Source organism: Cervus canadensis, chromosome 27, assembly GCF_019320065.1.
Source record: "Cervus canadensis isolate Bull #8, Minnesota chromosome 27, ASM1932006v1, whole genome shotgun sequence".
Taxonomy (NCBI): domain Eukaryota; kingdom Metazoa; phylum Chordata; class Mammalia; order Artiodactyla; family Cervidae; genus Cervus; species Cervus canadensis.
Genome location: NC_057412.1, coordinates 657,363 through 685,162, shown reverse-complemented (window position 1 = coordinate 685,162; position 27,800 = coordinate 657,363). Strand labels below are relative to the sequence as shown.

Here is a 27,800-nt window from a genome sequence, read left to right as displayed (position 1 = left end):
ACTAACTCTTCTGATAATCCTTGTTCTCTGCTAGCAGAGTCCTTTGCTGATTCTTACCTCCTTGGTCTCTCTGTCATTCCAGTGCTGCATCCCCCTCCTGCTCCCTGAACGGTTGAAATATAAGGCGAAGGCCGTGCTCTGAATTGTGCATGAAGGAGAGCAGTCAATAAGACAGGTGCCGCTCCATGCTGTCCACCTGATGCCTGCTCTCACTATCAGTTTCATGAGCTGTGGCATTTCATCTGCTTGCTGCCATGGTAACCAGGACTCCTGCCAATCTTCTTGATTCCCATCTTTTATTCATCTGTAAGTGCGTCTGGAGGGGGAATGAGGAGGACAGAAATGGAAATCCCTCAGTTTTAAAAGGATTGTGGGTTTTGAGTGTTCTCAGAATAGGAACCATGGATACCTCAATTTTGGCATTTCTCCACCTTTTCAGGTAGTATTAACCACAAGTAGTCACCTATTAAAATTGTAATTTCACATTCAGGGAGGGCCCCATTATTATTGTGAGAAGAGTGGAACTTTTATGTTGCTTAAAGTTGGCGGAGAGCATTGCTGAAAATCCTGTTAACTATAGTTCAGCCAGGATCATTCATCTTTAGAGTGATGAGAAGCCAGCCAACTTCCTACTAGAATGTGATTCTCACCTTTGTTCACACATGGTGTGCTCTGAAAAATGACGATGCCCAAGGTTTTTGAACCCCCAGTCTAACTGAATCAGCATATCTGAGGGTGAGACGCAGGCTTCTCCCTTTTAAAGGCTCCCCAGATGATTCTGATGAGATCTAGAGCAGTGCCATGGGGATTCCGCCCTTTTCCTTTGACTTACCCGAATCACAAAGGGAATGGTTGGGTATGGGCAAACGAGCCCCCACTTTGGCCCTTAAGTGACCTCTGAATGACCTTCCTTTTTGAGTTGAGACCTTGGACACAAGTGGGTTTATTAAGGAACAAAACTGCATTGTGGTTGAACTAGTCAAGTTTACTGATAAGTGAAAAGAAAAGTGTTAGTTGGTCAATCGTGTTCAACTCTTTGTGACCCCATGGTCTGGGGCCCGCCAGGCTCCTCTGTTCGAATTCTCCAGGCAGGAATTCTAGAGTAGGTAGCTGTTCTACAGGGCCTCTTCTCAACACAAGGACTGAACTTGGGTCTCCTGCATTGCAGGCAGATTGCTTTACCGTCAGAGCCACCAGAGAGGCCCGTGTTTACGGATAACCCAGACACATGAAAAGCCAACAATAGTGATTTCCTGTGTTTCACTCAGTCGTGTCTGACTCTCTGCGACCCCATGAGCTGTAGCCCACCAGGCTCCTCTGTCCATGGGATTCTCCAGGCAGGAATTCTGGAGTGGGTAGCCATTCCCTGGTTCTCTTGTAATCACGGCTTCCTTCTTGCTCATTCTTTAAATTTATTCATTTATAACCTTTGACACCAACGCTGATATTGATGTCTCTGCACGGACTAGCTGTAGGGGTCCTTTGAACGCCCGCTGCATTTAAGGTAAGTCCAGTTTGTGATTGAAAGGCATGGTGCCGATCTTGCAGCTAACCCTTTTATGCCCGCGCATTCGACCGTGCTGCGGACCATGACTCGACTTTACTATTTGCACTCTGCCATTGGCACAGCGTTCATCTGCGCTGAACTTGGCAGTCGTTGGACACTCACCCCTCTGATTTTTTTTCCTTCCATTCTTCCCTGGGTTCTTTCTATTTTCTTCATGTCATCCAAAGAATACATTTTGGTGTTAGCTTTCCTAGATCCTTGAGAATCTCAGTCCTGGCTGCCTGGCCGTAGAATGGGCAGCTTGTCTTAACTGTTCTCATTCTCTTGCTTTTCTTGGCTGTTGTGTTTTCCAAGGCCACACTTGGCCTTTCCCTGTTGCATCTCTTTGGTCTGCCCTGATTCGAGACTCAGATCAGAGATCTGAGATCAGAGTCTCAGGGATCCAGTTTTCCCTCTCATTCCCCAAAGATGGAGCAGCCAGTTTTAAGCACTCATGTTGCTGGAAGTACAGTTTGCAAGGCTGTTTGAGTAAACCCTGAAAAGCTCTCTCTCTCTGAACCACCCTGATTGTTAAAATATTTTAAATGGATATGGATATGGAGTCAGTGGAGTTCCCAGTGTTGAGGCATAGTTTCAAGGCTTTGACACAGAATTCACAGCTGTGGCATCTAAGAAGATAACAGTTGGCATAGGCTTAGGGGAAGAAATTCTTCTTAAAACCCGAAATATGAGGGTTAGGAGAATATGTTGCCATAACAACTTAGGGACCACGCCCCGAAACAGCAGGAAGTAGCTATGGAACGAAAATGACACCCCTTTCCCTTGGCAACATAATTCTCCTAAAAGAAAAGGGGGGAATGAAGGAGTCATTTCCTAGGCAGGTTGATAAGTCTAGGGGTCCCCAAGGAGAGAGGTCTGGAACACTCAAGGAGGAAGAAAGGACAAACTTTTTACTTTTTTTCCTCTACATTCCTTAGGATTATATAATAATAATGTATCCTGCCTGAGGACAGTCTCTGGATTAAACCCTCTGGCTAATTCTGTTATCTTAAAACATAAATTATGGGAGTAGTTCTGGTCTTTACAAGGATTATATAACAATAATGTATCCTACCTGAGGACAGTCTCTGGATTAAACTTTCTGGCTAATTCTTTTATCTTAAAATGTAAATTATGGGACTAGGTCTGGTGAGGCCTTTACAACCTCCAGACATTCTTTGGATTCATTGGCGAGTGTATAACCCCATTGCTAACACTAGCAAGTACTCTTTCTACCCCTTTCTGATGTCTGTGTCAGAAGCTTTCTCTGTCTCCCTTATACTTTAATAAAACTTTATTACACACACACACACACACACACAAACTGAATTTGCCCTTCACACCCATCCTAAAAGTTTGCTTTTAAAACACCTTTTCATTTTAAGTGTAAGAGAAATTAGATAATGTAATGAAAGTGTAAAAAGAAGAGACTGGAATACTCTCATCTTAGTGCTTAAAGAAAACTAATACAATTTAGGTGTATATTCATGTAGGAGCTATATATATATATATATATATATATATATATATATATATATATATATTTAGTACTTTTTTCTTCTGGAAAAAGCTGTGTATTGACCCTACATGCTGATTTTTTTCTTTATTTTATTAAAATACTTTTATGTCAGTATTTAAGGATATTAGGATCAACACTTTTTTAATGACTGCATAGTACTTGTTCAATCAGTGAAAATAATTTATTGAACCAGACTCCTGTTAATGGACAACTATGTTTCCATCTCTTCACTAGCCTGATAATTTTGTGGTATTTTGGTAGCTAAATTCTTGTGCATGGATATTGTAGTTTTCTTAATTTCCTAGAGGTGACTAGGATTGAAGGTGTACATATTTTAAACTAATATATATTGCCAAATGGTCTTCCAGAAAGTTTACGTTTTTACCAAAAGTGTGTTTGAAGAAACTGAAGTCCTAAATGTTCTAGGCAGAAAACAGCCGTGAGTGGGAAAGCAAGGCTTCCACCTGTACTGAGGAAAGTGCCCACGCGGATTCCGTCCCAAACGCAGATTCCATCAGAAGCTGCTGCTTGTTGAACTTGTTATCCTACACATGCTCCGAGAGGACCGTGGCTAACCCTGCGCTGTCTTGAAGAGGTGCTCAGCCCTCAGAGTCTGGCTGAAGTCTGCCAGCTCTAACCTCGCCCAGGCCCCCTCAAGAGTGTTCCCCCTTCCCTTTTGTTAGTTACTGACCTGTGTCTGCAGTCTGCCTCACAGCCCTCTGAAGGGCGAGGACTCTGTCTCTTACCCTGTGGCATTTCTTTTGGAGGTGGATCACCTGGTGAGCGACTTGGAAATCCTTGTCCTGAGGAAGACACTTGGAGAGGAATGTGGGTGGGCAAATAGAGGTTGAACCTTAGGAAATAGTCACTATTTGAACTGCTTGATTCTCCCCAAATGGCAGTTTCACAAGGTTCAACCTATATTTCTGATACCCACAGACTGTTGTATTTATGGGAGATCTATCCAATTTATTCTCACTCCCTTTCCAGATGTGAATGTCTGCACCTTCTCTCTTACAGCTGATTTATGCCATTAAGATTATTTTAAAGTTGTTCCCCAGTAGAGATTTCTAGACGCCCCCCCCCCCCACGATAATTGTTTCCCATAAAAGATGATTGTGTAAAACATTGAATCTCATAATCATGAAGGCTTTTTCACTTAACACATACTTCAGCAGCTCTTAGGGTGCTTTTGCTTTAATGGCTAAATGACCACTTGGAATGTCTGAACTGTGAGTATATTTAACGATATTTTAAAATTTTGAGGTATTTTCGGCTTTGTGAAGCACACAGCAGAGGCATAGAAAAAGAAATAGTTTTTCACAGCGTTACAGTATTTACTTTCCTGCTACACTGGATGTGTATTGGTTCCTGACTCTTCTCCCATCCTCTTCTCTGCCTTTTAAAGTCTGTTGAGTCTTTGTTGATAGTTATTGTACATCTTTTTAAAAAAATGATCTGTTAAATATGATTCATGGGCAAAGTAGTAGAGCAGTTAAGATCTCAAAAGTATTTTCTCTCTTTGACCTTTAAAAGTTTTATAAGAGTTATTTTTCTAGCCACTTAACCTACAAGTTATATCGTATATAATAGTCCATTGTAGATAAGTATAATCATGTTCCAGCATGTTTTTATATATCTTTACATTAAAAAGATTTTTTTTTTTAGTGTTCTACATTTGTCCTTACTGAATTTTATTCAGAATTTTAAAATAGCTTCTGTACTTAACAGTTTTAATACTTAATTACCGGGAGGACTGCAACTCTTGATTCAATAAATTGTGGGGCAAAGAGATTTTCTTGAGTCATAAAAAATATTTGATGAAACAGTTTCCATGGACTCATACCCAGAGTTGGGCTCTGTGGATGTTTTGCAGGGCTGGCCCTTCACCACCTGCTTGAGGTAAGTGGTGTCTGTTCTCTTTTCTAACCCAGGACTGTCAGTGACAGAGCTTCCTTGGAACCTGGTTTCTTCTGTTGGAAGGTGCTCACAGATTTTGTTTTTCCAACTGCTGTGAGAATCTCAATGCAGAATTTCCAGGCACAAGTCTCTCTATTTGGAAATGTAAATTTTAAGGAAATTATTTTAAGGAGAGAAACCTTAGAATTAAGGTGCAGCAAAGATAGGGAAAGGCTTTTACATTTACATTTTCACAGGCTTTGCCAGTTTTCTGACTTGGTTCTGTCTTCCCTAAATCCTCCTTGCTCCCAGGAATTGGGCTACTCTTTGTAGAGTGAGAAAGCTGAGATGTAGGTGGGTGCTGTATGCCATTAAGTGTTGTGAATTTCTGGGGATTTCTCTGGTGGTCCAGTAGCTTAAGACTCCGCTCTCCCAGTGCAGGGGGCCCAGGTTCCATTCCTGGTCAGGGAACTAGATCCCACATGCTGCCACTAAGACCTGGTGCAGCCAAATAAAAAACGTTTAAAAAAAAAATACTGTGTATTCTGTATGGTTTTCTGGTGGGACATGAGGGTGTTGTAGTGGTAGCTGCATGCACCACTGGTTCAAAACTGTGTCTGCCGGGGAGTCTAGTTTATGAGGTAGTTCTGTTGGCAGGCTTCTCTTCTGGGATGAACATGTGTTCAATTAAACACTGGTTATTGACTGATGGTGCTGTTCATTGTACTCCCGTGAATTCTTAGCTTAAATAACCCTGCTGAAGGGCAAGTGGAGATGCTCTTCCTTTGTTTTCCTCATCTCCTTGCTCTTTGTTTATTATAGCAACTTTGCCCATTAGAGTCCTTAGAACTGCAGGTTTCAAATTGTGATCTGAGGAGCCTTGGGTTTCCCAGGGACCTTTTCAGGGGATCATTGCAAAAACGACAGTGGGTAAAACAGCTGTTGCCTTAGTATAAATCTAGGCACCACCACCAGACTTTACTCCTAGTCAATGTATTCCTCACCACCGTGCAATTGGAGTGTTTTTAAAAATGCCATTTTACTTCCAAGTATCCTTCAGAATGATTAGTGGTCCCAGAGTAGTATTGGAATTTAATCTCAGCAGGGGCTTTAGGGGCCTTCCCAGGTGACAACAGTGCTAGAGAATCAGCCAGCCAATGCAGGAGACGCAAGTTCCGTCCCTGGGCCAGGAAGATCCCCTGGAAGAGGAAATGAGAGCCCACTCCAGTATTTTGTGCCTGGGACAGGTCTGACCTTCCACCCGGTCCAAGGCGTGATCTGATGGTTACCCCATGTCTGTGCATTTTGAGTGATGGGAAGGTTAGTGCTTCACAAGGCAGCCTGTTTCACTTTCATGTAGCTGTAATTTTCAGAAATGTGTTCTTGTTTATACATCAAGGCTGTAATTTTCAGAAATGTGTTTTTGTTATACATCAAGGCTCTGTTTCTCTGTAATTTTTATCTTTTGATTCCAGTCTAAGTCTCAGGGTCCAATCAAAACATGCCTATCTTTTACATAGTAGCCCTGTAAACATTTGAAGTTAGCTATTGGCTTCTCCCTAAGTCGTCGTCTTCGGTAGCCTGAACACCAGCAGTTCCAGTAATGAACAGTAGTTCAAAATTTTAACTTAATTAGGTGTTAATTTTGTTTAGGATGAGCTTTCTTTTTAAAGTATTGTTTAGTGTAAATTTTTTGGATAATAGTATATCTTAGCAGCAGATTATTACAACAGTCCGAGTTTAACATTAATGATTGTGTCCGTGAGGAATTCCTATTCCTGAAGTACATGATCTATTTAGTTTCACTTCTATTAAGTGAATTCTGGATTCTTTTCAACTGTAGTCTTAGTGTAAGCCGCATTTTGGCACTACGTGAAACAGGGACAGAGAACACCTACACTGAAATGTTGTTTCGGTGTTACAGTCATTACCCTGATAGTGAGCTATGTTGTACATGAAAAGCGGCTTCAAGCTGTATTAGAGAAAATAGGAAACTTCATGTCCCTGGGGGTAAAACTGGGAGTAGGTAAGCAAGAGGCCCCCTTGGGAGGAGGTACGGTAGTTTATTTAACAGCTATTTCTAGCGCCTGTTCTAGCGATACAGACTGTTGGAACAGTCGTGTACAGGATGGACTAATGTGCGTGCTCTCCTGAGTCTTACACTGCCGTGTTGAATCAATGAGTGGAGTGAGTGAGAGTTGTTCAGTTGTGTCGGACTCTTTGCTACCCCATGGACTGTAGCCTGCCAGGCTCCTCTCTCCATGGATTCTTCAGGCAAGAGGGAGAACCACATAAAAAGTCCAGGATTGGGATGGGCACCTCTGGGTGATAAGGATATCAGAAGGAGGAACATTGAGAGAAAAGACTTGGTTAAAAAAAACAAAAACAAAATTTTTATGTGCCCCCAGGATATTTTGAGAATTGTGGCATAAATATTGTTTGTGTGAAACTTAACAGAGACAGAAAATTTGTTGAGAGCCAGTATAAGTTAGCACCTGAGGAAACTGAGGCACAGCTTTAAGATGGATAGATTCTAATAATTTATCCAGAGTTGCGTAGCATTAGTGAAGGAACTATGACTGGAATTCAGTTTTTCTAGTTCCCATTCACATTCATTCACTGTTTCTTTTCCATATTTTTTTCTTTTTCTCAAGTGAACGTTTTCGGCTTTCCAATCTGTGCCATAACAGAACTGTGTTTCATTGACATATGGTGGGTTGGAGGAAAGTCTCAAGGAGCTGCTTTCAGATAGGGTGAGAGAAGCCCGCAAGAAGCATGCGCGCACAACCTCTCTTGGAATAGTTGGAACTAAAGGGTTCAGAAGCCTGTAAATGAGAATTACGCCAGCGAGGTCCCGTGCTTCCTGTAGACCATATGTTTTTTTGTTTTTTTTTTTAAACAAATTGAACATTGTGCTTTGTTGAACAGAATTTTTTTTTTTAAAGAAGCCTAACATTTTTATTTTAATAGGCTTCTGAGTTTCACCAAATGAGGAAAGTTGGATGCCTGGGCTCATGGGTTGATTAGATGAGGAGCGGTGGATGGAGAGGTGGATTTTGCAGAATCCCGTCTGTATCCCTGCGTGCTCTGTGCAGTGAGGCTGATGTCCCTCAGCACGTTGGTGCCCGGTGTGTCCAGCTGAGGACCCATCCCTGGGGGACCCACGGTCTGGAGCTCAGCGGCCCAGGCTCACCACGTTGGCTGCCGTACATTTTAGGGAGAGGAGGTTGAGGCCTTGCCCGCGTCCCCTCAACCCAGTAACACTGTAGAGCAGAGGTCGGCCAGATTACTTTCCACTTTGCAGGTCATACAGTCTCGGCTGTAATTTCAAGTCTGCTTTTAGCATGGAAGCAGCCATGGACACTGTGTAAAATGCCTGAGCTGACTATGTGCCACTAAAACTTTATTTGCAATTCTAGTGTGCTGAGATTTAGCCCTCAGGCTCTGGTTTGCTGACAGTTGACTTCAAGTTGATGAGGCAGGTATATAGGACAAGTTGAGCAATTCTCTTCACAAACAGGAAGACTTAACCCCTCCTCCATCTTTTTTTTTTTTTTTTTAACTTTTGGTAACATGAATTACAGTGAAATGAATGTGGCCATTCAAATAGTCCGCCATTTGGCCATTTGACCTTGATGTGCCAAAGTTAGAGTGTGTTTTGATTTACTGAGCTACATTCTTGTTAGGTAGCCTTTCCCCTTTTTTGGACAGAAGAAAATCTTTGATTTTACAAGCTCTTACTTCAGAAGAGGTGCTCCATGTTTCATACTGTAAACTCTTCAATCGGATTTCAAACAAGGCAAGAGGGATTGAGATATATTCCTTTCTAATCAGGCAAAACTGAATTAAAATTTATGATTTGAGTAGCTAGTCAGAAGACTGTAATTAGTCAGAGAGAGTGTGTGTGTGTTTCCCTTACCCATTCTTAATTTGTATAGACTGTTCATCTACCTTATCATAAGTTAATTGATGTAATACCAAGTCAAGAAATAGCATTTTTAATGAAGTGAAATATTACCCTCCTGTTAGATATGAGGTTTCTGCAGAATATGGAAATGTCTGTGAACTAATGAAATGTGAGAAGAATTTAGACTCCACTTGATTAGAGCGATATAAAAATGTCTATGGAGAAAGTGCCATAGATTTTTACCCAGTGTTAACACAAGGAGATTTTGGCCCCTTTTTTCCTCCAAGGAAATTTGTTTATCATAAGGTTGGTTAAATATGTAAATACACATAATTTTCATTAGTAGGAATTAAAAAAAAAAAATCCCTAGTGGGCTACAGTACGAAATTCAAGTAGAAATTTTATTTCTAAACCTTGAACTAACACTCAGTGCATTCATAGCATTTTAGCAGTATTTGTCAGAAAGAAATTACACAGGTGCGTGGTCGGTTTTCTTCAATTACCAGGATGTACACTTTAAGCTTTTTCTGCAGTTTTCTTTTCATTTGATCCAAAACAAGCCGCGGGAAGGTAGCCTTTTCTGAAGCTCACTCCTGCATTTCGGGATGTCTTTGCTGGCGTTCCTTCACGCGTGTCTGACTCGTGCTCCTCGTCCTCTGGCCTTCTTCCCTGACTCGGCTTCCTCAGTGCTCCTTTTCTTCGCATCAGGCTCTCCAGTTGTCATTGGCCGCATGGTCTCCAAGTCAGGACATCTCTCAACAGCCCGATTGCCAAGTCTGTAAACCTCCTTTCTCCCTTTTTTTTTTGGTCCTGATGAAGATTAAATATATGTAACAGTAGAACACCAGACCAGGTCATATAGCAGTTATGCAGCACATCGTGTTGGCAATGAATAAAAACATCCATCTTGTTATCCTTTGGCTGGTTCATTCCCTTTAACTGCTGACTTGCTTGTTGTTTTCTCTCTCCTCAAACACTGCTCAAATTTGCTTGCCCCTCAGACTCTGGTGCTTTCTCTTTCCGTCACGTCTCTACCTTGGCAGAGCAGCTTCTGGCAAGATTGCTGAGTGACCGTGTGGTCCCCGTACTGTGGCCTTTCCTTCTTCTCCATGCGGTTTCTCTGGCAGCTGCCTGTTCCCTTGGTTTCTGTGACAAGGCCGGTTTGGTTTCCCTGTTGCTCTTTGCTTCTCTCACGTGGAATCCTCGTCTTAGCCGCCGCCTGTCTGTGCTTCCTGAGGCTCTGTTGTTGGTCTCTCCTGCTCCCCCCATGCCCTCTCTCGTGCCCTCTCTGCTCCCAGGTCTCAGGTAGCCTCGCTCTGCCGATGATGGTGAAACGTGTAATCCTAGCCAGCCCTGTTGTTTTCAGCTGAATGCTTACATCTTGAGAGGTCAGCTGTTCCCTTAGCTGTTAACAGTGACCCCGTTCTCCCAGCTACCATGTTTGGGGCCTCTCTTTGGCCTCGTCTCTTCCCCCATTTTCCACCTTCATTTATTTAGTTGTGTCTTCTTAAGTTTACCCCTGTGAAGTGTCTCTTCTTTCAAAAGCTTTTGGTATATACATATGCAGATATTGGAAAAGAAATTCACCACACTGTTGAAAGTCTTTTATCTCTGGATGATGGAGTTTCTTATCGTTTGAATTTTGGGTCTCGGTAACAGGTATTAGTTGTTTCTGTACTTGGACCCAAACTGCAGTCTTCCTCTCTGAGCACCCCCTCGTCCTGGACTTCCCCCGATGGGCTCCTGGCTGTCGCCTGCTGTCGCTGCTCCTCTGCTCAGCGCCCGCTTGGTGTGTGCTTGCGTCTGCCGTCGTCGTTTTTCAGGGCTCCCGTCAAGACCTCTTTCCTTCGTGGAACCCTTGTTCCAGCTGCGTGTGCTTTCTCTTTTCACGAGCTCTTTGGTCCCCGTGTCACTTCTGTGTCCTGCCCTCTGGTCTTCTTAATGTGGGTTTTTTTTTGTGTTTATGTCTTCATTAGATTGTAAGCTCCGTGCGGACAGAGATTGGGTCTTACTCACCTTTCCCCGTTTTGGTTTACAGTCTCTTACTTTTTCTTTGGGAGACAGCCCCTTCCCCCCCTGGCTGTCTGTAGTTCTGGTGGGATGGCCGTTCCAAGCGTCCTGCCGAGAGGATGCGCTTTCCCTGGAGTTTGAATGTTGAGTCCTGCTCTGCAAGGACTGGCAGTGACTGGTGCTGACTCACCCTGGCCAAGGTGCTCTGAAGAAGCCACTGGTTAGTCCCTGCCTCCCAGACCCCTGGAGCTGCTGTGGTCCCTGAACTCTCCGAGGCCTGCCTCTCCAGATTTTCCTCCGTATCTGTGAGCTATTTGTATCCTTACAATAAATGTGTCTTTCTTTCTCTCTCTTTTTTTTAAACTTTAAGTTAGCCAAAAATAGTTTCCGTTAATTTTACCCAAAGATCCCTTCCAATAGAGCTGTTACGATCGGAACTGACCAAACTTTAATCATTCTGCTTCTTACACTGATTCTCATGTGTGTCTGGTTTTTTTTTTTCTTCTTCTTTTTAAAAACCAAAACAAAACCCAGCCTGAGACTGCTGCGGCCTTGAAGCGGACGCTGGAAGCCCTGATGGACAGAGGGGCGGTGGTGAGGAGCCTGGAGAACCTGGGCGAGCGCGCGCTTCCCTACAAGATGTCGGCCCACAGTCAGCGGCACACCAGGGGAGGGTAAGTCCTCCTCGGGTCTGGGACCCGTGCCTCTGATGGGCTCCATCGGGAGCGTTGTGGAGCGCATCTCAGAGGTGACCAGATGCTCACAGCCCCACCCCGTTGTGCTGGGTGGCATGCGGGTGGTGGACCCCAGCGGTGTTCTGTTGCAAATGGGATGCATGTATGCTCACCCACAGTGAACTAACCAGAGCCCCGAAGGAGGCATGCCAGTGGAAACACATTCATAAGCCTTTGATTGTGGGAACCCTTTCTTGTCAGCGTAAGCAGTCTTCCCCTGACAGTTCTTTAACATTTGCCTTTAAAACACCTCATTGAGTGACGTGCTGTCCACCTACTCAGCACTTCCTTTGCAATTACAAAGACTGCAGGTAGGAAGCAAGATGCGCTTCTTCATACCAATGTATATAACCAGAACTTAGAATCCCCAGTAGAAGAATGGTTTTACCTACTCCAGCCAATTTTAATCACAATATTTTGTAATGGGATTTTTTTTTTTTTTCATGTAGTATATAGCAAGTTCCTCAAACATGTCAAGGGTTCGATTTTATAGCAGTAACTATCTTTGCAGAAATTCTCTGAGGTCATTTTGTTTGTTGGGTTGGTTTGACAGGTCTCTAAAGTTTTGCCCTGGGTTTCTGGTTTGGAGGAAGAATATTACATTGTTGCATTTTGTAGAAGTAGGTTGGTGGAGACCCAGGAATCAGTTTTTAGCTTTGCTGGGAAAGCCCAGGACTAGATTTAATTCTGGCTCTCCTAGCTGTGTGGCCCAGACCAGGTCACTCAGCTTCTCTAGAAGGAACCCAGGTGGTTGTTCTCCCATCCATGTTGCCACAGGGGTGGAACGGGATGGCCTCGAAAGATGCGCTCTGTGGACAGCGCTGCGTGCCGTATGACACCGCTCTGCATTGCGTGGGCACGCGGCCTTGTGCAGGTGCGATGCATGCGACGGGCCCAGGGGGCGTCTCACCTCACCCCGGCTGTGCCTCCCTGCCTGCAAACCTCCTGCCAAGATTGGCACGGACGGCACGTGCCACCTTTTGACTGCTTCCCCTTGTTCTGTGCTTGTGTTCAGCTTCTGGAGAACACCTCTGAAAGCGTGCCTGAGGTGTTGCTAGGCAACAGGAAATGCACAGTGGCTTATTCCTCTCCACCATCATAACAGCAGTGAGTGATGGACATTGTGTGTGTGAATTTTTTGTTTAGCTTAACCGAAAAGGAGTTTGGTCTTAATAGCCAGGCTATGAATCCTTTTGCCAACTCCCCCCCCCCTCTTTTTTTTAAGAGAAGCTGATAAAACTTGGCCAAGGCTCATTAGTGAGGTTCTGTGGTGAGAGGTGCTGACCAGGGAGAGGAGGCAGTTTCCTCCTTAGTACCTGCTGCAGAGTGCTGTAGGAGTGCTTTCCTCCCGCGCCTTTCCACGCGCAGGGCTCTCACCCTGGTGAGGACGGCATGGCAGCCCTGCCTGGAGAGTCCCCATGGACAGGGGAGCCCAGTGGACTCGAGTCCGTGGGTCACAAAGAGTCTGGCACGACCGAGCAGCTAAGCCCAGCACAGACCCCTTTCCACGTGGAGGAGTCTCACCTTGGTGAGGACGGCATGGCAGCCCTGCCTGCAGAGTCCCCGTGGACAGAGGAGCCTGGTGGGCTAGAGTCCATGGGGCCACCAAGAGTCTGGCACGACCGAGCAGCTAAGCCCAGCACAGACCCCTTTCCACGTGGAGGAGTCTGACCTTGTCTAGGGCTGGTGCAGCCAGCATCCTAGAATTCGCTTCTCAGGGTGCCGTGGAGCACGCTCTGAGAACTACAGCGCTGACTCGCTACTGAGTTTCTGGGCCTCTGTGTGCCGTGCTGGGGTAGGTAACTCTCTGTCGTCTTCATGGGTAGAATAAATTCAGCTCTGGAAAGAGCTCACCTGAAACTAAGCCAGAGCTGCTGACGACACCAGCTGCACATCCCGGGTTCCTGTCACGGAGCCTGTGCCCACCGGGGACTCTGTGGAGTCACATGGTTCATTTATAGTTAAGGACTTTATTTCTGGGGGGTGGTGGGGGCGGAGTTTGTTTGTTTGTTTGTTTGTTTTTACTTTCAAACTCTTCAGGAAACGAGAAGTAACATGCTGAAAGTGTATCAGACTGTGTCTGTTTCACATCACCACAGAAAGCTGTTTCCCAGCCCTGGGCAGGGGGAGGGGGCTGTTAGTATTTTTTAAGCTTGCTTTGCTGAGGATAAAGCAGTATGTGGGATTTGTTTGTTTGAGGTAATGTTTTCCAAAGTGTGGTCTCTGAAACTCTAGTGATAGAGATACGTGCCACCAAAAATGGAGGCTGTGTGCAATCAGTCAGACGTGGGAAGCCTTACAGAAAGGGGTGGGGGAGGCGGGGACTTCGCTGCTGGTCCAGTGGTTAAGACTGTGCCTCTAGTGCAGGGGGCGAGGGTTTGATCCCTGGTCGGGGAACTAAGATTCCACATGTTACTAGGTTTGTTTGTTTAAAAAAAGACGGGAAACCTTGCATGATCTAATCCTTCCAGAACTTGACATTATACGTTAGCGTATAAATGGTGAGAATCCCCTTCGTAAGATGCCTCCATTTGTCAATTTTACTTGACCACGTTTCTTTTGTTTTTGTAACACTCACTGATACTCTTCACAGTGGCTCTTGGAAATGAGATGGGAGGCTCCTGTCGTCTGGAGTCCGTGGGTTGGAGATGTAGAATTGAGTGACACCAGACGTCTGTGGTGGGGAGCGTCATTGCGCTCTGGTGCGCGGTTCCCTGCAGCCAGTCCTACCGTCGTCCTTGACCCCAGCGGCACTTGCAGTGGGATGGTGTTCACTCGGAGAGTTCATTCTGTGCACTGGCGCAGCCAGAGGAGGCGTTACAGACGGGTGCTTAGCAGACTGTGTGCAGGGTGTGTGAGGTGTGCTCACGGCTCGCGTTCATGAAGTGCTTGGGAAGAAACAGCGGACTTGTCTGTTACGCGTGTATCAGTGTTCATAAGTTTTTGTCTCTTCAAACAACCCCGGAGGCCTGTATCTGTGTCTGAAATGTATCTGTAATTTTCGTGGGGCCCTGTGGCTCAGTGGTAAAGAATCTGCCTGCCAGTGCAGGAGATGCAGGAGATACAGTTCTGATCCCTGGGTTGGGAAGATCCGCTGCAGGAGGACGTGGCAACCGACCCCAGCATTCTTGCTTGGGGAATCGCATGGACAGAGGAGCCTGACGGGCTGCAGTCCACGGGGTCACAAAGAGTCAGGCACGACTGAGCGCGCACGTGCTGATTTGAATCCTGAAGTTGATATGTGAGAGCCAGGTTTTTGGCCAGTTGACGAGTGAGCCCTGATGCCCCCCAGAATCCATGCTGTGTTGCCTTGTTGTGGGTCTTACGGCTTGTTGCCTTTATGTTTTGTGGGAAGAAGTGATACATCCTAGTGGTCTTCCTAGGTCTCAAGATGGTTCTTGTGATCGTTGTGGTTCCTCATCTCAGGGAGTTTTCAGTTGAATTGAAGACTTGCCTGCCTATTGCTAACCTGGGCTCCAGCTAAGGGTGCATCGTCAGGGCAGGGGCCGAGCATGGAAGGGTCCCCCTAGCCGGGCTGACTGCCAGCTGTCCCTCTTCCACTTACTTCCCTCATGTTGACCGATCGCCTCCCATCCTCACCTCCTTCCCCCAAATCCGCACCCCTACTGCACATGTGCCCAGTAGGCCTGAAAGAAGAATGAGAGAGTACTTAGGTGGGAGAGGTAGGGGTTCTTTAGGTTATTTGGGAAGTTTTCCAAAAGGAGGAGGTGGTAGCCAGTGTTTATTATAGTATCAAGTATACTACCAGTTTATGGCCCCCAAAATGTAATCATTGTATTCCAAATATTAACTTAGTACTGACTTTGGAAGCAGGTTACATTCCAGGGATTTGTAAGTTTATTGTTTATAGCTGGGGACCTATTTTCCCACTGGAACAACTTGATGGTTAAGTTCCCCAGGCTGATCCATAGGAACTTAGTTTTAAACTCATCATCTCTGAGGGTCAGTGGAGTTGGACACGTCATTTTTGTCCCCCGGTGATGTGAAATTAGGAACAGAGAGGCGTTGACCAGATGCCCTGTCTCTGTTGGCCCGGGTGGGATGGCTGGGGAATCTGGGTCTCCTGGACCAGCTCTCTAGATGGCTGCTTCCAGCCCCAGCCCCCAGCCCCCTGGCCCCCTGGCCCCCCAGCCCTGTTTCACCAGGCAGTGTCTAGAACCCCCTGGCGGGAGCATGGTTAAGAGCTGGGTGGAGGGGGTGGGGTGGGGAAGGTCTGAGAAGGCCTGGGATTTAGTCCCAGCTCGGGCTTTGCCTGGGTCTCTCAGGAGGGCCCCCCGTTCTCTTTCCTATGTGCCTTCACACGCTCACCTTTGTATCCATGTTGACTTTCTGGGAAATGCAAGTTTGGTGTTGTGGAAAATTCTTAACTGTGTTCCTTGGTGTCTAAAAGGGTGCAGCATGACATACTCAGAAGGGAGCCACGGGGGTAAGTGCTCGTTTAGACCCTTGTCCAGAAGGGCAGGTACCGTGCCGGGGCCTGGCATCTGTCCTCACCCTCTGCCTGCAGCAGCAGCACGGCGTCTTCCTGCTGGGCCATACAGCCTGGCTTAAGGCTCTCTTTCCACTAGATGGGGCTGGACTGAGACGCAGAGCGGTTTCTCATGTGGGACAGGGAACCTTAGAAGAAACCCTGGTCCATATGGCAGCATCGGGCCTGTGCTCATGTGTAAAAGAACTCCTCCCCCCCCACGCCCCGGTTGGCTTTGACTGCCTTCTGCCCCGTCTGATCTCACTGCAGTGCTGCTGGGCCGCCTCCAGAGCGTGTGTCTGAATGCTTAAGCCGGCAGGGAGGCTTTTCCCGCCGCTCTGCCCCTTCTTCTCTGTTCTCGTCTGCTGTGAGAGGTGAGTAGGTGCTCACAGCAGAGATCTGCTGGCCTACATATAAGATGCCCTTCTACTTACGGGTAAGCAGAGCGGTAAAAATAACTGGCCCTGTGGTGAATCAGTGGAATTTTACTGACTCGCTCCCCAAATGTGTCTGCAGCATCCTCCAGGAGCGCTGGCACCCTCTCTCTCTCGAGGAGATTGATGCTCCCCTGTAGTTTTCCCATTGGCTCACGTTTCCATGTTTTTGCACTTTGCGGCCAGCGTCAGGCCCAGGCCAGCATCCTGACCCCGTTCTCGTGTGTAGAGGTGCTTCACGACGGGTTTCGAGGCAGGGCTGCTCTGGCCTCGCTTGCTTTTTCGGTGGCAGTGTCCCAAGACGTGTAAGCATCCTGCAGCAGGTTTAATGGTTTTTCAAATGTACGAGACCCCATAGATACCAAAAGAAACGGGGGCTTTTCCACACAGAGGGTGGTTTGAAGGCGAACAGTCCCCTGCCTCAGGGAAGCCTGAGTCCAGCAAGCTTTAGCCCATGCACTCTGGGCTGTGGCGTTCGCTTGGGTCTCTTTCTGCTCTTCAGAAAGGCTTGACGAGGCTGCGCGCTGCAGAGCCCGCTCCCCCGCCCCTCGCCCACCCCACTCTCTGTGAGCGGCTGCGCTGCAGTGGAAATTTCCACCCGTCTGCCGGGGGAAGGGGAGGCGGTGAGCGCGTGTGTGGCTGTGTCTGAGAGAGACAGACAAAGAACATAGCTCACATTCAAGCAGGCACTTTTTCTAGAAAACTTGTAAATGCAGGGTGAAGACAAAAGTGAAATGAAAACCAAATACACCCTTTCCACACAAGAGCATGGCAGGAAGGCAGAAGGCACGTTTCTTCCCTCCGCCCCTTGTGTGGGCCGGGGGCTGGCAGCCAGCTGAGCCTTGAGTTGGGAGGTGACTGAGTGGTCCCCGGGCTCGTCTCCTAGACAGGAGGAGCCGAAAGGACACTCAGGGCTGCTGGCTCCCTCGAGAAACTGGGCTGGGCTGGAGTGTCCTGGTAGCGGCGCTGGGCTCAGCCCATCCTGGAGAAGCCCTTGTTGATGGAGTCTTCTCTGGTCTCTGTGGTGTTTCGTAGTGGAGAGCTTTGTAGCGAGTGTCTTCAGAAATACCCAGGAGGGTGAATTATCACCTTCAAGACCACGTGGGCAGTTCTGCCCACGAGACGGCTCCTCTGTTCCTCCAGCTTTGGAACATGGGCTCTGTGATGGGAAATGCACTCATGTACTGGACCGTTTTTTTCCCTTTCTCTCCTTGAAAGTTAAAGTGTTAGTCAGTCAGTCCTGTCTGACTCCTTGTGACCCCATAGACTCTAGCCCGCCAGGCTCCTTTGTCCATGGGATTCTCCAGGCCAGAATCCTGGAGTAGGTAGCCATTCCCTTCTCCAGGGGATCTTCCCGACCCAGGGATCGAACCCAGGTCTCCTGCGTTTCAGATAGGTTCTCTACCATCTGAGCCACCAGGGAAGCCCCTTTCTCTCCGTGCCTGGTATCAATCATCTCCTGGCTGCTGCTTCTGCAAGTTGGTGCTGCATAAAACCCTAGTGCTTTTCTGTAGAAAGGAGAGAGGCTGGGATGAAGCTCCTGTCTACCTTGCAGATAAAGTAATCCTGTAATTAGAACCACATGTGGGAAAAACACACCTCAAAGTGGCAGCACCACTGGGTTTTGTGTTGAAGGTGAGGGCAGTACTTACCCTGTCTACCTGGCGCGCAGAGCCATTTCCCTGGTGCCACTGAGCGCGTGTCTGAGGATGCTGGGAATGTGTACTACGATTAGACTTCAGATTACTACACTGGGTTTTTCCAGAATAATCCGTTCACTTTATTGACTTAATCACTGATGAGAGTAAATGGGGAAAAGGGAGAACTAGCTATTTGGAGAACTTGATTTCTTTTTCTCCCCCTTATTGGAATGTCAGCTTTGGGGCCCGTCTAGGCCAGGCAGTTAAGTCATAATTCTGAACTTCCTTGAGTGAGGAGCTTATTGTGAGGATGGAGGTGATGAAAGAGTCACCACGTGTTGTGACGTTGGGGGTCTTTGTGCTGACTCTGCCTAGCTGGTTTAGGGCAAGCAGCCCGCGTGGATGGTCTCATTGTGGGCAAAGGAGGGGCAGAGTCCTCTGGAGGCACGGAGCCCCTCTTCTGGCGCCTTCCTTAGAACAGCCCTGATGTTGAAGCTCCAATCCTTTGGCCACCTGATGTGAACAGCCCAACTCATTTGAAAAGACTCTGATGCTGGGAAAGATTAGGGCAGGAGGAGAAGAGGGTGACAGAGGATGAGATGGTTGGATGGCATCATCGACTTAATGGCCATGAGTTTGAGCAAGCTGGGAGATGGTGAAGGACAGGGAAGCCTGGTATGCTGGGGTTGCAAAGTCCATGGGGTTGCAAAGAAATGGATATGACTGAAAAACTGAACAACAGTTAGAACAGCCTCTCGTCTGAATTTCAGAGTGGCCTCTCCATGGTGGATTTCAGTAGGAGGTAGGGTGTGCTGAGGTTGTTTTGTCAACCGCACTCCCATCTCTACAAGTCTGTCCTGGACCTGTGCTGTCACGGGAGAAGGATCCTTGCAGGCATCAGAAGCTGCCCAGACCTACAACCCTAAGTAGGCTGTTGCTGAGCCTCACTTCCTCATGGATAAAAAGTCCCACGGTCATTCCTCAGGCCCCCTGTGGTTAGAAAACGCCAGCAGCCAGGAGTTGGTGTCCATAACCGCTGCATCCCTTCCACAGCCCTGGCAGGACGAGAAGATGTGCGTGGGTCGTGGAAGACTGCGTGTCCGCCAGCACAGCGGCCCTGTGACCTGTCTCCTCAGTCGGACTCAGGTCAAGGCAGTGTGTGCCTCATCTTTTTTGTCTCCTGAGCTTTGCCCATTGTCGGTGGCCACTGACAGGTTAAGTTTGCCTGAGATAAATCAGTGAGAAAAAGACTCTGCCCTGCAGCCACCAGGAACTGGTCAGGGCACCCCTGTGTGGAGAAGCCAGGCTGGACTGTTGCTTTATGAACTTGGGCCGCTGAGGCAGACGGAGATTGTTCTGGACCCTGGCTTGGTTCCCTTGTGGTGGGGAGGGACAGCTTGGTTCCCAGGGGGTTGGGGGGGAGATGGTGGAGGTCAGAGGTTCAGCTCTGACCCAGGAGTGTTGGCTGCAGCAAGACCTGCCTATCTGTGAGCCATGCCTCCCCTTCCCTGTGGTGGTGGTGTTTCCTTTTGGTGGAAATTTCCATGATGTAATAAGGAGCATGGGAGTGGAAGCTGTCTTTGCCTACATCAGCCCCAGGCGTAGATCAGCAGGGTGATAAGCGTGAAATGAGTGTCACAGCTGTGGCTGTGGGCACAAGCCCATTTGCATCTCGGCCAGTGCTTTTGTCTGGAGTTGATTGCTGGGCGAGTGTGACCAGGAGAGGGAAGGCAGAGGAGGTAAAAAGAAGGTGAAGACTGGGGGGCTTGGAAGTCACAGAGCCCCACCGCCCCCCCCCCCCCCCGCCCCCACCAAAGCCAAGCTTATGCTCTCCAGGCCTTTTTCTCAGGCTTTTCTTCATCCTTAAGAAACCTCCAAAATGCTGGTTGCTGTAGTTTGGACCGAGTGGGAGCCATGGCGGTCTGGAGCCTGCTCCTCACCCTGTGACCCGGTGCAGCTCACGTCTCTCGAAAGCAGCGGCAGGGGTTGGACTGTGTCATCTCCGTGGTCCCCTCCAGCCCTTACGTTCTCAGATTCTGTAACCCTTGGGTTCCAAAGCTCTCGGTGGCTGTTAGAATTCTGGCAGTGGTCACTTAGTAAGCCGAGTGACCTTGAACGAATGACTTAATTGGTGTGAAATTCAAAGGAGGGTATGGCGTAGGAAACAGTGCTGAAAGCGGCTGGCGCGCCAGTTGTTGCTGGGGAGAGGCTTGTGGGCCCCAGCCAGCACCAGCACGCTTCCGATGCGCGCAGTCCCTGAGTTGCCTCGCAGAGTGGAGTGTCCACTTCCTCCCTCTTCTTCAGGAGCTGTTCAAAAGAAAGTTCTACCCAAGACATTTTCCTTTCCATTTCTGAAATGAGAGGTTTCTGATCCATCTGGCCTCTGGTTTCCATCCTTGGGGATCCTCTTTCCCCTTATCACAAAGTGGCATCCTAAGGCTGGGGTTATTTCGCGGCATCATTTGACGAGTGCCGTGGCCGGAGAACCCTGCTGAGGAAGCCTGCAAGAGAAGTGACTGGTGGCGGTTGAGCTGGTCGCTGGCTGTTGTAAACACATTCTTTCTCAGAAACTGTTTAGACTTGGAGGCGAGCCCACAAAAATGCCTAGTAGAATGGAAAACGGAAGAAAACAATACTTCCGAACCCCAGATATGGTATTTGAATAACTTGACCATAAGGAAGGGCAGGCTTAGCTCACTAGCGCAAGAGATCCCTGTGTGCTTCTCTGGAGGGAGGAGACTTGGGACACCTGGGAGCTGGTTGTGGCAGCTGCCGGGTTGCTATGTGCCAAGACCCTGCTGGGCCCTTGTTCATAAGCATTTCCCTCCATAGATTACCCCATATCGTAGACGGCAGGTCACACTGCACTTAGCCCGGGCTGTCAGGGCTTTAAATGGAACAAAGCAAAAAGAGGACACTTCTAGGGGACCCTGAACAAAAGGGAGCTCAGAGAGGATGCATATGTCTTTCAAGTAAAACTCCCTGCTGTGGAATTAAGCATGGTGGGATATTGACAGGCGGAGGGTGAGGTCACAACTCATCCATGGCATTCTGATGACTACTGGATGAAAGAACAAATGGATTACAAGGGAAGAGAGATGCCAGAGGCCACATTGAGTGAGTGAGTGCCCAGCCCTGGCCACCAGGTGGCATAATTATTTGGGGGTTGGAGGAGTGGGTAATGTGCTGGGGGTGGACAAGGAGAAGGTAGTTTAAGGTCGATTTTGCTTACTTTGGGCTTCCCTGGTGGCTCAGATGGTAAAGAATCCACCTGCAATGCAAGAGATCCAGGTTCGATCCCTGGGTCAAGAAGATCCCCTGGAGAAGGAAATGGCAACCCACTCCAGTATTCTTGCCCGGGAAATCCCATGGACAGAGGAGCCTGGCAGGCTACAGTCCATGGGGTCACAAAGAGTCGGACACAACTGAGCGACTAACTCTTTCTTTCTGCACTTATTTTTTAGGCTCTAATTCAGAGCCTTAGTCAAGATAAGTAATCAGCAATTAGCCATTGAACAAATGAGCAGTTCTTAAGTTGAGTGATTGCAGTCTTAGTGGCTGCTATGTGGAGTAGAAATAAACAAGCAGAACTAAACCTTGGAAAGTGTGGCCAGGTTGGTGTGTAACGTTCAGAGTAAGCCCAAATGGTGGTCTCCTCATTGAGCAAATGTGCAATGCAGTGCTTCAAGAAGTTTGCCCAGGTAGTGGAGGAATTGGTGTTTTTATTAATATTTCATTTCATGAAAAACCCTTGGTGTCTTAATCAGCTGTAATTACTCCCACCACTGCATCAAGTGATTCACCAAGACTTGCTCATTCAACTTCTGTATACCATTTAAAAATCAACAGCTTTATAGAGGTATAAATGACACACAGTAAACTGCACATATGTATAAACCCATAAAATCTCCACAATCAAGATGTAGTTTCTTTTACTCTGCAAAATTATTATGAGGTTCACCACTGGTATTTATTAACAGTTTATTCCTTTTTATTGCTGAGTAGTATGCTATTTTATGGATATACCACAGTTTGCTTATCAGTTTGCATGTTAATGAATGTTTGTGTTATTTCTAGTTTGGGGTTGTTAAGAGTTACACTAGTATAAACACCGACATACGAGTTGCTCTGTGGGCGTATCTAGGAATGTAAACCTTCAGTGGGAGGGCTTGATCATAATGGCAGGCATATGTTTTATTTTTTAAGAGAATGCCACACTGTTTTCTGAAGTCGGTCATATCATTTTGCATTCCCACTAGCAGTGTATGAAAGTGTCAGTTCCTCTCCATGCTCACCAACACTTGGTATGGTCATTCTAATAGGTGGTTTGGGCATTGGGCCATTCTCGTAGGTAACTCTTTGTAGTTCTAGTTTGCATTTCTCTGATAAGTAGTGGTGTTAAGCATCTTTTCATACACTTCTTTGCTATTGTAAATCTTCAGTGAAATGCCTCTTCAAATTTTCGGTGCATTTTTAGAAGTAGTTTTTTAAGTTAAACTTGGAGAGGTTTTAATATTCTAGAAATAAGCCCCCTATCAAATACGAGATTTTCAAGTCCCAGTGTATGGCTTATCTTTCTATTATCTTAAAGAGTCTGTTTCAAAGAGCAGTTTTTAATTTTGTCGAGGCCTAAAATACCACATTTTTCTTTTATGGAAATTGTGCTTTTGGTGTCTTATCTGAAGAATCTTTGCTTAATCCATGGTCACAAGGATTTTGTCTCGGGTTCTCTTCTAGTTTTATAACCTTATGTTTTATGTTTAGATCTGAGTTCTATTTTGAGTTAATTTTTCTATATGGTACAAGTATGGATCAAAGAGTTCATTTTTTGGCCTGTGGATATCAAATTGTTCCCGTACCTTTTGTTGAAAAGGACTATCCTTTATTTTCTGAGTTGGGTTGGCACCTTTGTCACAAATCAGTATCCTTATGTGTATGGATCTAATTCCAAACTCTTTTCTATGGATCTATTTGTCTTATCTTCATGCAGATACCTCACTGCCTTGATTACCATAGCTTCATAGTAAGTCTTGAAATCAGGTAATGTTAGTCCTTCAACTTTATTCTTTATCAAAGTTGTGTTGATTGTTCTTGGTCTTTTGAATTTCCATATAAACTTAAGAATCAGTTGTCAATTTCTAACAAAAAAGTCTTAAGATTTTGACTGGGATATTTTTGGCTCTTTAGATCAGTTTGGGAGAATAGATAGCTAAATAAATTGAATCTTCTACCTATGAGCAAAGTACACCTCTCCATTTATGCAGGTTTTCTTTTAACTTTCTTTCAGCAGTGTTTTGTTATTTTAGTGTAGAAGTCTTGCACATCTTTTGTCAGATTTATCACTAAATATTTCATTTATAATTTTAAGGTCTGGTTATTTGTTGCTAGTATATAGAAATACAGTTGATTTTTGTTTATTGATCTTGTATCTTGTAACCTTGCTAAACTAGAGTTTTGATATCTTTTTTATAAGCTTCAGATTTTTCTGTATACACAATTATGACATCTGCAAAAAGATGGTTTTACTTTTTCCTTATCAGTCTAGATGGCTTTTGCTTCTTTTACACTTCAGTAAAATGTTGAATAGAAGTAGAGTAGACGTTCTTGTTTGTTCCCTTTCTTAGGGGGAAGGCACCTAGACTTTGACCAGTTAGTGTGATGCTGGATGTGGATTTTTCACAGATGCTCTATAAAAGGTTGTAGAAGATTACGTCTTTCCCTAGTTTGCTGAAGGTTTTTATCAGGAATGGATATGGGGTTTTGCTAAATCCTTTTTGCATGTATTGGAGTGATCACATGGTTTTTCTTTCTTAGCTTGTTAATGTGATTGTTTTCATTCATGTTCAAATGTTTAAGCCCATTTTGCCTTCTTGGACTAAATCCTACTTGGTCAGGATATATTGTTCTTTTTATTAGTCAATTTGCTAGAGGTTTATTGAGAATTTTTTCATTTATGTTTATGAGGGACACTGGTCTGTTTTTCTCTAATTTTTAAAGAAGTGTCTTTGTCTCTGATCTTGGTTCCAGGGTAATGCTGACTTCTTAGGACAAGTTCAAAAGTGTTTCCCTACTTCCCAGATCAGTTTGTGTCAGAATTGATGTTTTTTTCTTAAATGTTTGGTGGAGCTCACCAGTGAAACCATCTTTTCCTGTAGTTATCTTTATGGGAAGATTTTAAACTACGAATTTAATTTCTTTGATAGATACAGGGCTGGTCAGGTCATCTGTTTCTTCTTGAGTGAGTTTTGATGGTTCGTATTTTTTCAAGAAATTTCAGCTAGGTTGTCAAGTTTATTGTAAAATATTTTTTGGGATATTCACTTACCATCTTTTCAGTATCTGTAAACTTTGTAGTCATTTCACCTTTCTTATTCCCAAATATCAGTGATTTGCATCTTAACTCTTTACTGATTAGTCTGAGTGGACTTGTTTGTGTCCGTTTTTCCAATCTTCTCAGTGCGCTAGTCTTCCGTTTCACTGATGTTCTCTTTCGTGTGTCAGAGGTTTCTGCTCTGATTTTTATTATTTTCTTTTTTGGTCTGTCTTTGTATTTAATTTGCTCTTCTTTATCCATTTTCTCAAGGTGGAAGCTGAAGTCATTAATCTGAGCTCTTTTTTCTCACCTAGATGTTTAGTGCTGTGAATTTATTGCTAAGTACTACTTTAGTGGCATTCTCCAAATTTTCATGTGTTGTTTTCATTTTTATCCAATCAAGGTATTTTGTAATTTTCCTTTTGATTTCTTCTTTGACCCGTAGGTTGATTAGATGTATGTTTAGTTTTCAAGTATTTTGGGGATTTTTCTCAAGATCTTCTGTGTGACTCAAGTCCCTTTAGATTTATTGAGACTCATTTTATGGCCCAGAATATGGTCATCCTTAGTAAATGTTTTATACGCCCTGAGAACAAGTATGTGTAATATCTTGCTGTTGTTGGGTGGAGGGTTCGTTAAATATCAGATCCAGTTGGTTCAGGGTGGTGTGCGCTTTTTCTGTATCCTTGCTGGTTTTTCTGTGTACTAGATCTGTCAGTCACTGAGAGGCATGTTAGAAGTTTTCAGCTCTGATTGTGGATTTGTCTCTCTCCTTCGTTTCTGTTAGTGTTTACTTACTGTATGTTGAAACTCTGTTATCTCCACACACACACACGTAGGATTGTTGTGTCTTCTTGGTGCACTGTGTTGTCTCCTTTTTCCCCTGATAACTTTTTGTTGTTGTTCAGAGGTCTCCTTGGTCTGATATTACTGTAGCCACTTGAACTTTCTTCTGATTAGTGTTTTTGCATGATATATGTTTTTCTGTCCTTTAACTTTTAATTATTTTTACTTGACTTTCCCACTAGGCTTGTGAATGGTCACACGTGAGGTTGGGAAGTTTTCTTATGAGTTTTGAATCCTGAGTTTGTGTAGAATTACACAAAATGCCATAGTTTGTCTTAATAACTTTCTTCCTTGCTGAATTTGTTCATTTTCAGTTTGATCTTTCCTGCTTTCTGTGAGAATTCCACCCTTCAGGCTAACATATCACGGTGAGATAGTTACTGTGGGTCTGATGTGTGTTAGCCTGTGTTCAGGGTGCTGGGGGTGTAGTGACAGAGTCCTCCTTCCTAGGGCCATTCTGTTTGAGTGCAGTGAGGCCGGCTGCAAACAAGTGCCCCGTGCCAGGTGGCAATCAGGTGCGGGGCTAACGGAGCCACAGTGTTAAGAGAGGGAGGGGAGAGCGACTGAGGCCAGGCGGGTGGGGCAGCAGGCCTCTCAACAAGGTGACTCTTGGACCGAGATGCGATGAAAGTGAGGGACGGGCCGTGTGGACCCGGGTGAAGAGCATTTCTGGCAGAGGCACAGCGCCTGCCGAGACCTCGGATAGGAATATTGCCTGGGAGGAGAGTGTGGCCAGAACCAAGTAAGTGATGTCAGAGGTCATCTTAGCCAGCTGGAACACTGAAGAATTCTGAAATACTGCCCTGAAAACTGTCCCTTTAACAGCACTGTGGTCCAAACTAAACAGCACAAGGGAGGCTTAAATGTTTAGAACTGAGGGGTGGGGTGGGGTGGGCAGGGACTAGAGACGCTTCTTCCTTTGTATCAGCGTACAGACAATCACTGATAAAGTTATTGATCTTTTAGCACCAGTGAGCTGTAAGAGATGCTTATCTGTCTTAGTCTGGTCTGAGTAGATGAATGTTAAATTCTTTTCTCTCACCACAAGATTCAAATTATTTTCTTTTTGTTCCTTGTCAGTTCTTAAAGGTACCGAATGGCCTTAGATGAGTCCTAGGCCTCTTTTAATTATTTTCTTTGTTTGTGAATATGGCTCATGGTTCCTACTATATCTCATAGGTGCATCAAGTCACTTGTAAAATTCTTTGGAAAATTAGAAGACTCGTAGATGTTTTCACAAAAAGTGTCAACTCACGGTTTGGAAACTTCAGTAGAGTGAGTGGGAAAGGGAGGTTGGGCATGCTGCTGCACTTGTCTATAACTGGTCTCTTGGCAGTTTCTCTTGTGACAAACATGTGTATGTGTGTTTATGGGGAGTTGGTGTCTTTATGTAGGGAGAAGTAAAATGAAAACATCGACCAAAATAGCAAAATTGCTGTCTTGCAGAATGCAGCTGTTCACACATTTTTATTTTATTGCAGGTACTTCTTGGTGGACTTTTATGCACCAACAACAACTGTTGAAAGCATAATGGAGCACTTGTCTCGAGACACTGATGTGATTAGACCAAATGTTGTAAAACACCCTCTGACCCAGGAGGTGAAAGAATGTGAAGGGATGGTCCCGGTGCCCCTTGAAGAAAAGCTGTATTCCACCAAGAAGAGGAAGTGAGAAGGCATGCCTCACTGGAGCCTTCTGGTTAATTCCCTCACTTTTGAGCACCACGGGTAGATAATTTACAGGCTTGGTCTGAGGGTGCTATTGGCGCTGTTGGACTTTCCCGAGGTGCTTTTGGCTCTTGGTCCTCTTTGCTGTGAGAACTGGGGGGTGACTCCTTAGGGCCACTTGGTAATCTTTGGCACCAGCATGTCCTCCTTGATTTCACTCCATGAGTATGGTTTGTCAGTGAGGACTTCCTGCCCAGCAGCAATACTAACCCCAGTTTGAAGAGCAAAGCTTATAAAAACTACTTTGGATTGCATGCTCGTTACTCAGACTGTATACACCCATACAAAATAAAATTTTAAGACCACCGTATTATATGCATCACTTTCGATCCGAGTGAAAGTGTGTGATTTTTTTTAAAGACCGTTGGCCTCTTAGCCCTCCACGGCACCGTGCACCAGCTGAAGCCTCACACACAGCTGCAGGCTGCCCAGACTGCTGGCAATGTTGGGAGGAGCCCAGGTTCAAGCCTGGGAGAAGCCAGGCTGAGGGCAGGTGGGGTGGTCTGCTCCTCTGCTTGTCCTTGCAGCAGGCACTGCCCTTGGTGAGGGGCACGTGCTGTGTGCCGGTGGGAGGTCCTGTCACTCTTCTGCCACTAGCACTGCCCGCCCCCTGCCCCTCAGCCCCGCAGACCTCTTTGCGGAAGTCGTCACCTCTGAATTCTGCACCCCATCACTTTTCCCTGCCACCCTGATGACCTGGAGGCTGACTGCTGTTGACTTGGAGATGCCTGAAGTG

The 27,800-nt window shown here is 45.9% G+C and overlaps 1 protein-coding gene across 1 annotated transcript in view; it reads left to right on the top strand.

The window, feature by feature from the left end:
* Window positions 1-27,374, top strand: part of MRPS6 (mitochondrial ribosomal protein S6) — a 64,097-nt gene extending 36,723 nt beyond the window's left edge. Inside the window, exons 2-3 of the mRNA XM_043449055.1 lie at window positions 11,416-11,555; window positions 26,819-27,374. Of these exons, the coding sequence (XP_043304990.1) occupies window positions 11,416-11,555; window positions 26,819-27,008 (330 nt within the window). The 3' untranslated portion in view covers window positions 27,009-27,374. The remainder of the gene's footprint in view (window positions 1-11,415; window positions 11,556-26,818) is intronic.
* The last annotated feature ends 426 nt before the right edge of the window (window positions 27,375-27,800 follow it).